Below are 15,652 nucleotides of genomic sequence, written 5' to 3'. Positions count from 1 at the left end.
AGATGGCGTGATACGCCTTCTCTGGGCCTGTCTCCTCTGTGAAATGGGTTTTTAGCAAGGCTAGTACTGCTGTCTCCTTCCCTTCCGTGGTGTGGCGGTGTTTCTCTAGTTGTCACTTGAGGAATTGAGTGACTGGGGAGGGGAGGGCAGAGCTGCTGAAATGTCCTGCAATGCAAGGGATAGTTCCCTGCCAGGCAGAGTCCCCCCACCAGCGTGCCAGGAGCAGCCCCTTCCAGAAGCGCTGGGTCTTTTTCAGCTTTACTTTTCTGTTTCTGAGGTTGCACTGTGTCATTTATGCCTTTGAAAGACTTTAGGTAAGGAGAGGTGAGACCTTACCAAAAGGATGCGAAATAGGTTTGTGTTCACTCCTCAGTGTGTTGCACAGAGAGTGCTTAGGAAGGTGGTGAGAAGAGTGGGTCATGGGAAAGGTTCTCAGGAAGAGTGGAGCTCAGGACAGGTGTCAACAAACATCTGTAAAGGGCCACATAGTCAGGATTTTTGACTCCGTGGGCCACTTAGTCTATGTCACAACTACTCAACTCTGTCGTGACAGCTGAAGGCAGCATAATATAATATGTGAATGATGGGTGTGGCTGGGCCCCAGGAAAACTTAATTCCCCAGGAGTAAACAAAGGGAGCTTGCTGACACTTTGTTTAGCAGAGAGCCTCAGGGTTTTGGCAGTGGGAGGTAGATAGAGAAGGAAGGGTAGACTAGTTTTGGCAAACATCTGTTCCAGAAGGGCACCACACCCATAGCCAATGAGGGTAGGTGATGAACAGCCCTGGTGGCCAGAAAGGGGGTGAGGGCCGCACGGGAAGGGCCTTGGTGACGTGGTTGCAGTCATGATGCGAGGATTGAGTGTCCTAGTCCACCCCACATGGCATATATCTGAACCCAGTCACTTCCCTTTCACGGCTCCTAGTTGCAGGAAAGTCTTGCCCCACCCTGGCCTTCCAGGCAAGGTGTGTTCTCTCTTACCTCTTCTGGCTTCTCCCTCAAAACTTAGGTGCTTTGCCAGACACCATCGTTCACCATCTCTCCCGTCGTTTCTTCTGCCAGGAAAGCGTGTCTACCCTTTGACCACATGGTGAACCCCTGTTTCTCCAACCACACTGTGTGTGTTACATTGCCTCTGTGAAGGCTGTACCAGCTTCTCCCACTGCAGGCCATCCTGTCCTCACTACCTGTGGTTGCATGTGTCATGTGAACCGGGCTCTCCTGTGACTATATTCCTTATTTCTGGGGTAACTCACTTCTCAGCCATTGTGTCTAGTCGGTAAAGCCTGAGACCAGGAGTGAATGAACAGGATGCTTGTTTTAGCATGCCGGGACAAGATGATGAGGTCTCAGGGTAGGTAGTCAGGGACAGACATGAAGGGCTCTAGAAGGGAGCCTTCTGTCCTTCAGTACCCTCCCCTGTCATCTACGCAGAGCCTGACCCAGATGGAGAGGGAGAAGATTGTCTGGGAGTTTGAGCAGCTCTATCACTCCTTGAAGGAACATGAGTATCGCCTCCTGGCCCGCCTTGAGGAGCTAGACTTGGCCATCTACAACAGCATCAACGGTGCCATCACCCAGTTCTCCTGCAACATCTCCCACTTGAGTAGCCTGATTGCCCAGCTAGAAGAGAAGCAGCAGCAGCCCACCAGGGAGCTCCTGCAGGTAAGGCATGGAGGTGTGGAGTGTCCCACCAACGTGGCTCCTGCCAAAAAGTCTCCCTTCCCTCTTTGCTAGGCAGTATGGAGCACCTCCCCCTCCCCGCCCCGGTCAACTCTAGGAGTAACAAGCCCTAGCTCAGCTCTCTGGGCTTGTCAGAGAGAAAACATGCATAACAGAAGTTCCAGTTGACACAACTTGGATCGGTCAGTTGCATTGTCTCACGGGAAGGGCAAGAGGAAGACCTAATGCCTAGGCCTGTCCTGTACCCACACGTGGTCTGATCACACTCTTGACCTCTCTGGGCCTCAGTGACCTGATCTACTCCTGGTGTAATGGGAGGTTCAGCCTACATGCCATTTAAAGATTTGAGTAAAGATACTCAGTGAAATGTCCTGTAATTTTAACATATATGTGTACATTAGCACAGCCACAAAACTGAGCACTGGAGCAGGTGGTTGGCCCAAGCGGTCCCTGTGATTTAAGCTGGGTGTAGTTACAAAGCTGCATTGACCTAACCTGGCAAGGCCACAGGAAATGTGCTGTTGTTCATTGAGTGCATATGAATTGTCTTTTCTGGGTCCGGCAGTATTCTGGGCACTGGGATTAAGTGGTGAAAAGCTGTCCTGAAATGTATATTCTAATGTCAGAGTCAGGTACTAAAGAGAACAGCAGGGATCCCTAGGTGGCGCAGCGGTTTGGCGCCTGCCTTCGGCCTAGGGCGCGATCCTGGAGACCCGGGATCGAATCCCACGTCGGGCTCCCGGTGCATGGAGCCTGCTTCTCCCTCTGCCTGTGTCTCTGCCTCTCTCTCTCTCTCTGTGACTATCATAAATAAATAAAAAAAAAAAATAAAAAAAAAAAAAATAAAGAGAACAGTGGGTGTAATGGGTGTTCATAAATGCCATTAAAAGGGATGATGGCATAGGGCACAGGTCAGCAAACCACTCCACCACCTGTTTTTGTATGTCCTTCAGGCTAAGTGGTTTTTACAGTTTGGGAGGGGTTTTTTTTTGTTTGTTTTTTAATAGGAAGAGTGGAGGAAGAGGGGAAGAGAGAATTTTTTTTAAAGATGTTATTTATTCATTCATTCACTCACGAGAGTGAGAGAGAGAGGGAGAAGCAGGTGCATCGCAGGGAGCCCGATGCGGGACTCGATTGCCAGACTGGGATCACACCTTGAGCCGAAGGCTGAGGCTCAACTGCTGAGCCACCCAGGTGTCCTGGGAAGAGAGAACCTTAAGTAGGCTTTATACTCAGTGCAGAAACTATTGTGGGACTTAGTCTCATGACCCGGAGATCATGACCTGAGCCAAAATCAAGAGTCAGACACTTCACCAACTTAGCCACCCAAGGCCCCCTGGTTTTTACAGTTTTAAACGTTTGGAGAAAATCTGAAGATTTTATTTCATGGTATATGAAATTCTATAAAACTCAAACTTTGTTGTCTGCATTTTATTGGCACTTAGCCACTTGGATTCCTGTACATACTGTGTGCATTGTTACTTTCCCACTGCCACAGCAGAGCAGAGTTAAAAACCCAAAATATGTACTATTTGGCTTTTCAGAAAAAGTTTGTTGAGTCCTGCTTTAGACTAATAAGAAGGCCTAGCCTTGAGCCTTAATGACCACCAGTATTTAATTGCCAGGGAGGAAAGGAGGAGTTTGCAAAGTGAACACTTGATCAGAGAAGCAGAAAGTGACCAGGAAGGAGGAGTGGACAGCAGAGTCTCATGCAGTTAAGGGCTGACACGCATTTGGTTTAAAGCCACGGGCATTGCTAATGCCCTCAGAGAGAAGTGCCACAGTAAACACTTAACACTTCCCTAAGGAACCATCCTAGGGACAGTGGTGACTGGCAGGGTGTGTGACCACTGTAGGAATGGGTGTCTGGGTTAAGGGGTAAGACCATAAGGAGAGGTGGGGATTGTGGGACTTTGTGGGAAGGGATGCTTAAAGAAACAAACTAAACATATTGTCAGAGATCATGTGGGAGGAGAGTCTGTTGTAAGGATCTGGGTGAGGAAAGTCATTGAAGCTGTAAAATTAATGAACTTATCACTAATGTCTGTGTCAGAAAAGATGGAAGGGAAAGGGGACTAAGCACATGTATAGGATGTAGTTTTGGAAGATCTTTGGGAAGAGAGGAGGGTGGGGGGGAGGTGGGGATGCAGGCAGGTTGAGGTTTGGTAGCAAAAACATGGTAGCTTTTATTGTCTTGACGTGGGAGAGCAGGGTCATCTGTGGCCGCAGAACAGGAATCAGGAAAGTCACTCACTTTAAAGAATAAGGGGAAGTTTTGAAAATACTCTTTTAGAGTATGGGAAGACCAGGTGATTTGTGAGCTACTGGAGGAACACTTGGTCGGTGAACGTCGCCCCAGTCAGCCTTGCTGTGATGTTGTCTTCCATCCTGCCTTCTGAGACCATCACTGCTCTGTTGACGTCATAGGGAAAGCAGGTAGTGGGTGCATTCAGGATTACGGCTTTAGGAGATAGCAGCACTGAGGGTTTTGGTTTGTTATTATAAAATTCACATAAGTTCATCATTTCTAAGTGTTTGACTCAGTAGCATTTAGTAAACTCACAGTGTTGTTTGATCATCACAACTGTACAGGTCTTGAATACTGTTATCACCTCAAAAGGAAACCTTGTATCCATTAAATACATAGTCATTCTTCCTTTCTGCTGTTGTCTCCCCACGTTTGCCTACAAGTACAGTCCTACAGCATGTGGCCTTTTGTATCTGACTTCCTTCACTTGCCATACTTTTTTCAAGGTTCCTCGGTGTTCTAGCATGGATTGATACTTCATTTCTTTGTATGGCTGGATAATATTCTATAATATGGATAAACACCACGTGTTGTTTCACTTGTGTTGCATTCATGAATTGACGGACATTTGCTTTGTTTCCAAACCTTCTGGCAATTGTGAATAGTGTTCTGTGAATATTAACACCATGATAGGCTTCACCAATTTGTTGCATCATCTGTGTTCCAGTTTGAGTTTATGTGCTGCCAAAGTGAGCATTAGAGGTTTAATTTTTTTTTTTTTAAGATATTTGTGAGGACATTTTTGAACAGATGGGGTCTGTTAAAGAAAGAGGGGTCATGGACATGGAATGAGAGGGAGAGAGATGGTCTTGATCATTTCCAGAGAGTGGTTATGATGGATGTCATTGTAAAAGCAAGCTAATTCCTACGTAATGAAATATTGGAGGCTTTCCTGCTGAGGTGGGGAACAGGACAAGATGCCCACTATTGTCTACCTCTATTTAACATTGTACTGGAGGTTTTAACTAATATAATTAGATAAAACAATTGCAAGCATAGGAATTGGAAAAGACGGGGCACCTTGCTGACTTAGCTGGTGGAGCATGTGACTCTTGATCTTGGGGTTAGTTTGAGCTCCATGTTGGGTGTAGAGTTTACTTAAAAATAGAATCTTTTTTTTTTTTTTTTAAGATTATTTATTTATTTATTTATTCATGAGAGAGACAGAGGGTGGGGCAGAGATACAGGCAGAGGGAGAAGCAGGCTCCTCCCAGGGAGCCTGATGCAGGACTTGATCCCAGGACCCCAGTATCACACCCTGAGCCAAAGACAGACGCTCAGTTGCGAAGCCACCCAGGTATCCCAAGACAGTTTAGAAAAGGGTACTCCATTTCCAATTGCAAAAAGAAAAAAGGTAAAGTAATAAGACATTTTTTGTTCTTGGCCAAGACATGTTGACATCATCACATTGTCAGTTCTTTATAAATTAATGTATAAACTTAGTGCAATCCCAACAAAAACAGAACACACTTTTTCTAGAGCTAAACAGATTGATAGTAAGGTTCAGATAGAAAAATAATAGCTGGGAAACTGAGAAAGAAGAGCTGTGGGTGGGAACTGGCCCTATTAGACATTAAAATATACACAGTGCCTGTGTAACCAAACCAGCTGGTAACAGCTCAGCAGAAAAACACACATACACACTGTCACCATTCAAAAGACCAGTGTGAAGGGGCACCTGGGTGGCTGTGCATCTGACTCTTGATTTCGGCTTAGGTCATGATCTCACAGCCTCCATGCTCAGTGGAGACTCTGCTTGAAATTCTCCCTCTCCTTCTGCTCCTGTGTGCTCTTTTTCTCTCAAATAATAAATAAATCTTCAAAAGACCAGTGCCAAATTGAAAGAAAATTGTAGCAAATATCACAAATGGAGATAATAGAAATAATATATAAAGAACGTTTAAAAAATTAAGAGGGAGGGAAAAGACAAGTTCTATAGAAAAATGAACACAAGATATGAACAGGCAATTTGCAAAAGAACTGTAAAATTGGACTAGGAACTTGCGAAAAAGTGTTCTACTGTACTTTTAATAAGATCCAAATAAAAACCATGCTCTAATACCCTTTTTCCCCCATTAGAATAGAATTTTTTTTTTTTTTTTTAAGCAAAATTTTCTTAATTCAGTACACTGTTAGCAAGGATGTGGGAGAGAGAATCTCATATGCTGGTAGGAAGACAAATTGTTTTGGCAGCATACATGCAGTTAGAATTTTTTTTAAGACTATTTATTTATGAGAGACACAGAGAGAAGCAGAGACAAAAGCAGAGGAAGAAGCAGGCTCCCTGTGGGGAGCCCAGTGCGACTCTGTCCCAGGACCCCGGGATCATGACATGAGCAGAAGGCAGACACTCAACCACTGAGCTACCCCGGTGCCCCCATGCAGTTAGAATTTGACCAAGAATCCTTTCAGGAATTTACTTTGAAGATATATCGACACATGAAAATATGTACAAAAATACATATGCACAAAGTTACTCAATGTAACATTGTAATTGCGAAATATTGGAAAAACCCACCTATCAAACCGAGAATAGTGGTGGAATCAGTGGTGGAATCGACTGTGTGTACATTCAGTGGGATGCTGTGCAGCTGTCAAGAGAGTAAGGAAGAGACTCATGAAGTAATAGAGAGTGGTTTCCAGGAGTGGATTGTTAAGTGAAAAATCATAGTGCAGGATCTAGAGTGTGCTACTTTTTGTGTAGGAAAAAAGATAATTGGAACATCTTGTATTTGCTTATTTTTGCAGAGGAAACATTAGAAGAATAAACCAGATGGGAATGGGGAAAATGGGATGGGAAGGGATAGGATAAAAAGTGACAGATACTCTGTGGCCAAGTTTCAGACTTTTTGTGCATCAAAGTAAATAAGAACAGTGATAGATTATAACCTGTTAAATAAAATAAGAATATATGAGTCAATACTACTAATAAACAGGCAGAAATTACCTTTTTTCTAAAAAAAAAAAACATATATATATATATATATTTTATTTATTTTTTTCATGAGAGAGACAGAGAGAGGCAGGCTCCTTACAGGGAGCCCAATGCAGGACTGGATCCCCAGACTGGATCACGCCCTGAGCCAAAGGCAGCTAGCTGCTCAACCGCTGAGCCACCCAGGTGTCCCAAAATTACTCTTTCTGTAGGATGTCGACTAAGTGATATAGAAGGAATTTTGAAGCTAACCAATGACCCTTTAGTAACCATCGTAGTAAAATTTAATTCAGACAGTAATAATCAGTGGATGCTAAGTCTAAGGGAGGAAGTTTATAAAGAATGCCCCATTGACATAGTTTCAAAGTATCAGTTTTGGATTACTTATTAGTTATAAGAGGAAAGGTAGTGGCTATACAATGATCAGAATTGCCCCAGTAGGGGATCCCTAGGTGGCGCAGCGGTTTAGCGCCTGCCTTTGGCCCAGGGTGCGATCCTGGAGACCCGGGATCGAATCCCACGTCGGGCTCCCTGCATGGAGCCTGCTTCTCCCTCTGCCTGTGTCTCTGCCTGCCTTTCTCTCTCTCTCTCTCTCTCTCTCTCTCTCTGTGACTATCATGAATAATAAATAAAATTAAAAAAAAAAAAAACTTATAAAAAAAAAAAAAAAAAAAGAATTGCCCCAGTAAGGGGCAACTGAGTATCATGTACCTTTAGAAGGATATACCACTGGGTGCCTGGGTAACTCAGTTGGTTAAGTATTGGACTCTTGTTTCAGCTCAAGTCTTGATATCAGGGTCCTGGGATTAAGCCCTGCATCAGGCTCCATGCTCATTGGGGCATCTGCTTCTCCCTCTGCCTCTACCCCTCCCCCCTGCTTGTGCGTTCTGTCTCTCAAATAAATAAGTGAAATCTTAAAAAAAAAAAAAAGAAGAAGAAGAAGAAGAAGAAGAACATACCATACACCAGTTAAAGATGATACAGCCTGGATTTAATCATGAGGGGAATATCTGACAAACTCCAAAGGAAGGATGATATCCTGTAGAATAAACAACCTATATTAAACCAGTGTCAGTGTCACAAAAGACAAATCAGCCCTAAGGAGCCATTCCAGATATGCATGGTGATAGCTGAGTGTGGTGAATGGTCATGGATTACCGAGCAGGGAAGAGAGTAGCTGAAGATCACTTTATTAAGGTGATTGGTTAAGGGCCTGCCTTTGGCCCAGGGTGCAGTCCTGGAGTCCCGGGATTGAGTCCCACGTCAGGCTTCTGGCATGGAGCCTGCTTCTCCCTCTGCCTATGTCTCTGCCTCTCTCTCTCTCTCTCTCTACGTCTATCATGAATAAATAAATATAATCTTAAAAAAAATAAGGTGATTGGTTAAACTAGAGTATGGACTGGGTTAGATAAAGGTTTTCTTAGATCATTGATCATTAGATCCATGTTCCTTATTCTGGATTGAATAACTACTGTGGTTATGTGAGAAAATGTACTTATCCTTAGGAAAAACACACAGAAGTATTAACGGGGCAAAGATACAGCATAGAATGTAAATAGTGATCTCTCAAATGGTTCTGCATATAAATGTGGTTATAAAATCTGGAAAATTGGGGATCCCTGGGTGGCTCGGCGGTTTGGTGCCTGCCTTCAGCTCAGGGTGTGGTCCCGGGATCAGGTCCCACATCAAGCTCCTTGCATGGAGCCTGCTTCTCCCTCTGCCTGTGTCTCTGCCTCTCTCTCTCTCTCTCGAATAAATGAATAAAATCTTAAAAAAAAAATCTGGAAAGTCTGGGAAGGGGTATCCAGGAGCTCTGTACTAGCAGCTTTTCTGTGTATTTGAAATTATTTCACAATAAAAAGTTAAAGCAAGCTGGACAAGTAGGCAGTTGTGGTCTGAGGGTGGGATACTGGAGTTTGGAAATTTGAAATCGTGAGATCCTGGGCCAGTGGGGCAGAAGCAGGACAGAGGAGATGCTGGGAGTGCAAACTGTGCATCTCACTTTGCTCACCCTGACTCTAGGTCCTGGGCTGAGTTGTGGTCCTTGTCTCCCTGGCTTTTCGTAGGAGGGCCAGCTGGTTCCTGGGTTTCCAACCAACATCTGAAGGAAAACTGAAGCTACGAAGGTCTCATGGTTATCTTTTCCTTTCTCTTGTAGGACATCGGGGACACACTGAGCAGGTACGGTGTTCTCTCTCTCCAGTGCTCAGTCACACAGGAGGATGTTTCCCTTAGACTCATAAATCCTGAAAGGAGCCAGAGAAGGACATCTGACGAGAGTGAAACACAGCCTGCCCGTCTCTGGACCAAGTCACTGGTGTGCAGAGAGCTGGATGGACCACAGTTCTGCTTAGTAAACTCAGGAATTACTGACAAACTGCGGGTGAATGAGTACCTGTGATTTGTGAGGACACATCTGTGGAGAGCAAAGGCTCACACAGAGCTGGCCAAAGTGCAAGGGTTTCAGAGTCCTCTCCCCAACTGTATGATGGGGAAAATATGGCCTAAGAGGAGTGTGGGTGGCTCAGAGTTGCAGAATCAGTGCTAACTTACCTGATACAGGCTCCTGTTCTCATTCCTTCTTGGCTGTGTGATCTGATGGGGACGGGGAGGAGCGGGCCAGATGCCAAAGTTCACCTGTGTTTGCAGGACAGACAGGGGCCCATGGGCTGGGGTTTGGTGCAGCAGCATCTACAGGGGCAGAGGCTGACTTAGAAGGAGCTGAACTTTCAGATTGTTTAAAACACTGCACAGTACAAGCCCTCCAGAGAAATGAGCTGGGCCAGGGCCTCATAGATAGAGTAGGTTGGCTGGGAGTGCCACATGGAGAGATTCTGGGGTAAAATCGAGGGTTTGAGGGAGATGAATTGGAGCGTGTCCAGTCCCAGCCAGATGGCCCCAGTGATCCCTGCCCTTACAGTCACTGATGCCGGTCCAGTTCTGGCCTGACATGGGGAGATAGACCCTTCAGAGCCCAGCGTTTTATGACATTAATGTTGGGGTCTGGCTGTATGAGATAGGAAACCAAAAATTTCGTTGGCTTAAAGCTGAAACATAATTTCAGAAATTGCCACCTGTGAGGAAGGTGCAGGTAGGTAGCCAGGGGCGGAGCAGGGAGTTTCCTTCTTTCCGCTCTCCTGCTGTCCTTGAAGTCCCGGTCCAGGATGGTTGCTGGAACGCCAGGCAGCATGAGGGTGATAAGTACGTCACAGCACGCTCCCCCTGAAGTAGGCTTCGCAGATTGCCATGAGACACTCCTTCCCTCTTACTGGCCAGAGCTCAGTCACAGGGTTGCATCTAGACGGGGCAGCCGTGAGCGTGGTGTAACTTGGGAGATGGGATATTGGGGAGGCAGCTGGCAGTCATGGATCATGGACCCCCTGAACAGGGTGGGTGCCAATCTGCCTGAAAAGGGTTCTTACCTCTGGATTGTTGCCCACCATGAAGCTCAAGGACTTTGTCATGGAATCTTTTGCTTTCTGGCACGGTCAGCCTTCTATTCGGTTTAATTCAGTAAACCTTTTTGAGGACAAGCCATTTGAAAATCCATGAGCTAGGTCCTGTTGGGGGAATGGAGATGAGGAAGCTGTTTCTCCTGCTTTTGTCCAGAGGATCACAGTCTAGGCAGAGAAGAGGGAAAAGGCTGTAGGGGCTGCTTTAAACATTGTTGGTCATTTTAACCCAGACTTTGTCTGGGCTTCTGAAGTCATAGGGTTAGAGGAGGGGAGGGATTTACTCCTTTTTTTTTTTTTTTTTTTCTTTTTTTTTTAGAGCTGAAAGAATCCGGATCCCTGAGCCCTGGATCACACCTCCAGATCTGCAGGAGAAAATCCACATTTTTGCACAAAAATGTCTGTTCTTGACGGAAAGTCTGAAGCAGTTCACAGGTAACAGGAAGATAGGGATCCCTTAGGGGAAATGCATTCATGCTCTGAATATCTGTCTTGCTTGCCTGTCCAGCCGGATATGAGATGCAAACTGAATGTCTTCTCTTCTCCACTTAGAAAAAATGCAGTCAGATATGGAGAAAATCCAAGGTAAATTTCTATATTTCCTGGGCTTTTGATGTTGAAGTTTCCTGGGCAAGTGATCATCTACTTTAAAGGTGCGGGAAAATGAGAAGGAGTGACACCACTGGCTAGCCTTCTCTGATCTGCTTCTTCCTTTTGCTTTAGTCATCTCAATTGATAGTCTTTTTTTTTTAAATTTGAAGTCAGTGTACTCAGTTCTCAGTCTATATTGATGGGGGTGAAAAACAGCAACCCAAAAATTAATTAATCCAGAATTTGCTTAATTCTTTTCTAATTGGGAAAAGAATGAACAGAAACTCTCCTAATTGTGTTTCATCAGAGCCGGTGTTCAAGGTTATAACTTGCTGAGTCCCTCCTGCTCATGGGCATTGGTGCTGACCAGGGTGGGGGGTCAAACAGCCCCCGGGGGAGTAATAGCAGGAATCAGGCCACCCTGGGCCACTGCTGGCTCTTAGGAAGGATTCCACACTGATTTCCTCGTCTGCAAAAATGAGGAAAAGAATTGTTCTTACCTCAAGAGGTTGTTGGATTAAGTTCCGAAAGCCTTGAGAATGGAGCCTGACATATACAAACATAAATACAAGGTTTATTTAAGTAAAGTGGTTTGGGTAGTAAAGGGAAGCCCCTTCTAAATGTAAAATTTTCTGTTCATGAGCCTCATTCAGTTAGGAGTTGGTTATATCCTAAGTGCTGAAATTCCTAGACAGTCCAATGGAATCTGAAACCTTCACATGTAGGCAAACCCCCTCTTCTTTGTTACAAATGACAAATCCCCATAATCTCTGCTGTTTCCTGTATGTTGTATAGACTAAGACCTTCTTTGCAGTTTATCTTTCCAGATACATACTTTTTTGGCCTCTAGCAACATACGTAGGGGACACTCCAATGCCTTCCACAGGCAAACAAAATAGGGAGAAACTGCCCTAAATACAGTGGGTAATACCGGAAGTGGTCAGTTCAAGTGTGAATTCCCTTGAATTTGAATCTGGCCTCCTTAATTTTTCCTACTCTCCCCCCCACCTGAAAGCCTCATGAGGGCTTATTTGTGAACATGCTTTGTCCACTGCTCAGTACTTCTTGTGTCAGTGCTGGCATTTGCCCTGGCGTGGTGGTGGGTATCGCCCACGGAGCCACCCAGCCCTTAGAACACAGGTGGCTTCTGAAGGCCAAGAGTTGTGCATGAGAAAAACAGCAACCCAAAATGAGGTGGATTGGAAGAGCATTTCACTGGAGGGTGGATTCCCTGACCTTGGTTCAGTTTGATCCCATTTGCTACCAAAATTCCCTGTCCCTCTTCCTGTAGAGCTCTTGGTTGAACGATGTTGGGTCAAGAAATCAGTATACAGCTGACAACAGGAATGCAGGGCTGATGAAACTGTAGCTTTGTGGAGACTCTTAATGAGAGTCTCTGCTCAGGTATCTCGGAAATACTCACTTGGTGTCTGTTAACTACTACTCTCTTGTTCTTTCAGAATTGAGAGAGGCTCAGTTATACTCAGGTAGGTGATGGAGATAAAACCATATGGAAACAGGAATAAAGGTCCTGAAAACCTAACTACCATTATGAATGATTTGGGAAATTGCCTAAATTGGGGTTCTTTGGATTATGTATGCAAAAGTGATAAACAGCAACCACAAAAATACTATTGATTGTTTCCATGTGTTGGCAATATCTTTGCCTCCTAAAATACCTCAAGGCCAAAGCCAGGGACCTCTGAAATAGAAAATCCAGCTGAGGTGCTTGAGTAGGAATTGCAGCCCCCAAAAGAGGAGCACTGCTATAGGGCATCGTTCCTGTGCTTGGGGGAGGGGGTAGGTCAGAGCCTCGGGGCAGCCCCTCCCTGAGCTGGGGCAGGAGCTGAGCTGTCCTACCCCTTGACCATCAGTGTCACTGAGGGGTCAGGAGCCTGAGTAGATCTGTGGTCCCAGAAGTCTTCACATCTTAGGTATGTACTTAGCACAGTTCCATGGAATCCTCCCCATGAAGGGAGGCATACAGCAGGTCTTCCAATGGTGTCCACCACTGTGACCCATATTTTGTTCTAGTAAGTATGAGCTGAATACCTTGCATATGACCTATACCGTCTAGCATCATACAGGGCTCTGTGGGGGGAACAAAGCATAAGACACAGTGTGTGATGGGAAGTACGCGGCATACCCAAAGGCACAGGGCGCTGCTGTACACAGGTTGTTGAACCACAAATCTACGATCTGGGGCTCCTGGTTATCAGTTGCTTTCGTGAACCTTTCATGGAGGCCATTTAGCCTGTCTGAGCTGTGGTTTAGAGAGAGAATGTTTTAAAGCAGGAAAGTACCACATGACTGCAAAATGCTGTCATACTGATCACCCAAGTACATGACTCAGATGATAGAGTTTTAGGTTTAAGGGAGAGAGCATGTGATGACTTGGCTGGTTGACAGCAGCTTTTTGAGAAAGATGTGGGTGTTGTATTGGACATTAGAAAGAGATGAATGGGGTTTGCATGTGCTGAGTAAAGATCTCATGGAATGGAGGATACAAAAGACTGCTTTTCTTTTTTATAAGATTATTTATCTTAGGGTGTGTGCATGTGGGCGGAGGGGCAGAAGGAGAGGGAGAGAGAAACCCAAGCAGACTCCAAACTGAGCCCAGAGCCTGACATGAGGTTGATATCATGACCCTAAGATCACAACCTGACCCGAAAACTTAGAGTTGGACACTCCACCAACTGCACCCCACCCCCACCCCCAGGCACCATTAAAAGAGTGATACGGGTTTGTAGTCGCTTATCACATACCAAAGGCCCAAAATTTAAGTTGAGAATTCAGCTTATAATGGATAATGTGAGTTAAGATGTTAAAAGGAAGGGAATGGAGGTAAAATCTCAGTACTTTCAATATGTCCTGGTTTAGAAAGGTAGTCAGCTAATCCAAACAATACTTTTTGGAATGTCAACTCCAGGATGAATTTCACAAGATGAATGCGGTCTATTGTGGGGCATTCATGTTCTCCTCTTACAGGAGGCAGAGAAGAGCTGGGTGTCCTCTAGTGTGCTTTCCTGGCCCCTGGCTGACTGTCCTCCCCTTTCCCCTGTGTGTCTCCACAGTGGACGTGACTCTAGACCCGGACACAGCCTACCCTAGCTTGATCCTTTCTGACAACCTGCGGCAGGTGCGGTACAGTTACCTCCAGCAAGACCTGCCTGACAACCCTGAGCGGTTCAATCTGTTTCCCTGTGTCTTGGGCTCTCCATGTTTCATCGCTGGGCGACATTACTGGGAGGTAGAAGTGGGAGATAAAGCCAAGTGGACCATAGGTGTCTGTGAAGACTCCGTATGCAGAAAAGGTGGAGTAACCTCGGCCCCCCAGAATGGATTCTGGGCAGTGTCCTTGTGGTATGGGAAGGAGTACTGGGCTCTTACCTCCCCGATGACTGCCCTACCCCTGCGCACCCCTCTCCAGCGGGTGGGGGTTTTCTTGGACTATGATGCTGGTGAGGTCTCCTTCTACAACGTGACAGAGAGGTGTCACACATTTACTTTCTCTCATGCCACCTTCTGTGGGCCTGTCCGGCCTTACTTCAGCCTGAGTTACTCGGGAGGGAAGAGCGCAGCCCCTCTCATCATCTGCCCCATGAGTGGGATCGATGGGTTTTCTGGCCATGTTGGTAATCACGCTCATTCCATGGAGACCTCCCCTTGAGGAGGTGAACTCAGGCCTAGAGGGCTGTTGGCCATGATCCTACCCCAGGCATAAGGTGTCTTGTTGCCTTGCCTTTTCCTGCTTATCACAGCTGGATGTCCTTCCCACTTTCTCTGCCCCTGCAGTGGGAGACAGGGTGTCCACACTCTGTACTGTCCTTTCCCTCCCCATGCAGATGGTCAGATGTAAGGAGATCAAGATGGCCCAGAATTACAAACCAGATGTCCACCTTCAGTGTTTCCAACACTTTTGGTTTTACCCATTACTGGAGGGGATACAGAGTATGGATAATCCCTGGAGAGCCATTCAGGACCCTTCACCGTGGCTCAGCCTGGCTTCCTCTGGTCCAGCCCCACATAGTGGTCGTGGATGTGTGCTGTTCTCTGGACCAGGGCTCCTTTCTAAGAACCTAGAGTGGAACTACCTGGCCCTGTCAGCATGTCTCCCTCTATCCCAATTCCCATTCACTGTAGTTTTATTAACTCCATTAAAGAGGCCTGTATGTGTTTTGATTAGTTAACAGTTATTTTACAATAATGGTGGGAAATGGCCTTACCTCTGTTATGAGATAATGTTCTAATCAATGTACTCTTTGCCTCTGTATTTTTTCTGAGGGCTCTGTTGCTCCCTTCATTCTAATGAAAGGTGTATCCTGGTGTCAGGTGCACGTCATCCAGGATAGTTTCCTGCCAACACCGTCCATTGTTCCTAGATCCCCTCCCACTCACATATGTGGACCTGACAGTTTGTCCCTGCAGTGATTCTGAGGCACTATTCCAGGGACTCATTGACTTTTTTGCCTTCTTTTCTCCACTTCTTTGGGGAGTGGGGGAACTGACCTTTCTAATACGTGCACCATCAAGGGGCATCCCCATAGCCATTGGGTCATGGGGTGTTCTGGGGCCAGAAGGCAAGGGCAGATCACTTCAAGCAAGCCCCCACAATGGCTTAGTCCTGCTTCCCTTCCGGTACATGACCCTCTGTTTGAAAATAAAGTGATTGTGGATGTTGTTTA

General features: G+C 45.8%; 1 protein-coding gene across 1 annotated transcript in view; it reads left to right on the top strand.

The window, feature by feature from the left end:
* TRIM27 (tripartite motif containing 27) overlaps positions 1-15,652 on the top strand; it is an 18,282-nt gene extending 2,630 nt beyond the window's left edge. The window contains exons 3-8 of the mRNA XM_038584454.1: positions 1,433-1,663; positions 9,083-9,105; positions 10,696-10,811; positions 10,929-10,961; positions 12,428-12,454; positions 14,042-15,652. Of these exons, the coding sequence (XP_038440382.1) occupies positions 1,433-1,663; positions 9,083-9,105; positions 10,696-10,811; positions 10,929-10,961; positions 12,428-12,454; positions 14,042-14,637 (1,026 nt within the window). The 3' untranslated portion in view covers positions 14,638-15,652. The remainder of the gene's footprint in view (positions 1-1,432; positions 1,664-9,082; positions 9,106-10,695; positions 10,812-10,928; positions 10,962-12,427; positions 12,455-14,041) is intronic.

Source organism: Canis lupus, chromosome 35 (assembly GCF_011100685.1).
Source record: "Canis lupus familiaris isolate Mischka breed German Shepherd chromosome 35, alternate assembly UU_Cfam_GSD_1.0, whole genome shotgun sequence".
NCBI lineage: Eukaryota > Metazoa > Chordata > Mammalia > Carnivora > Canidae > Canis > Canis lupus.
The sequence above is the reverse complement of the archived record's forward strand: the minus strand, read 5'-3'. Positions and strand labels throughout refer to the sequence as shown.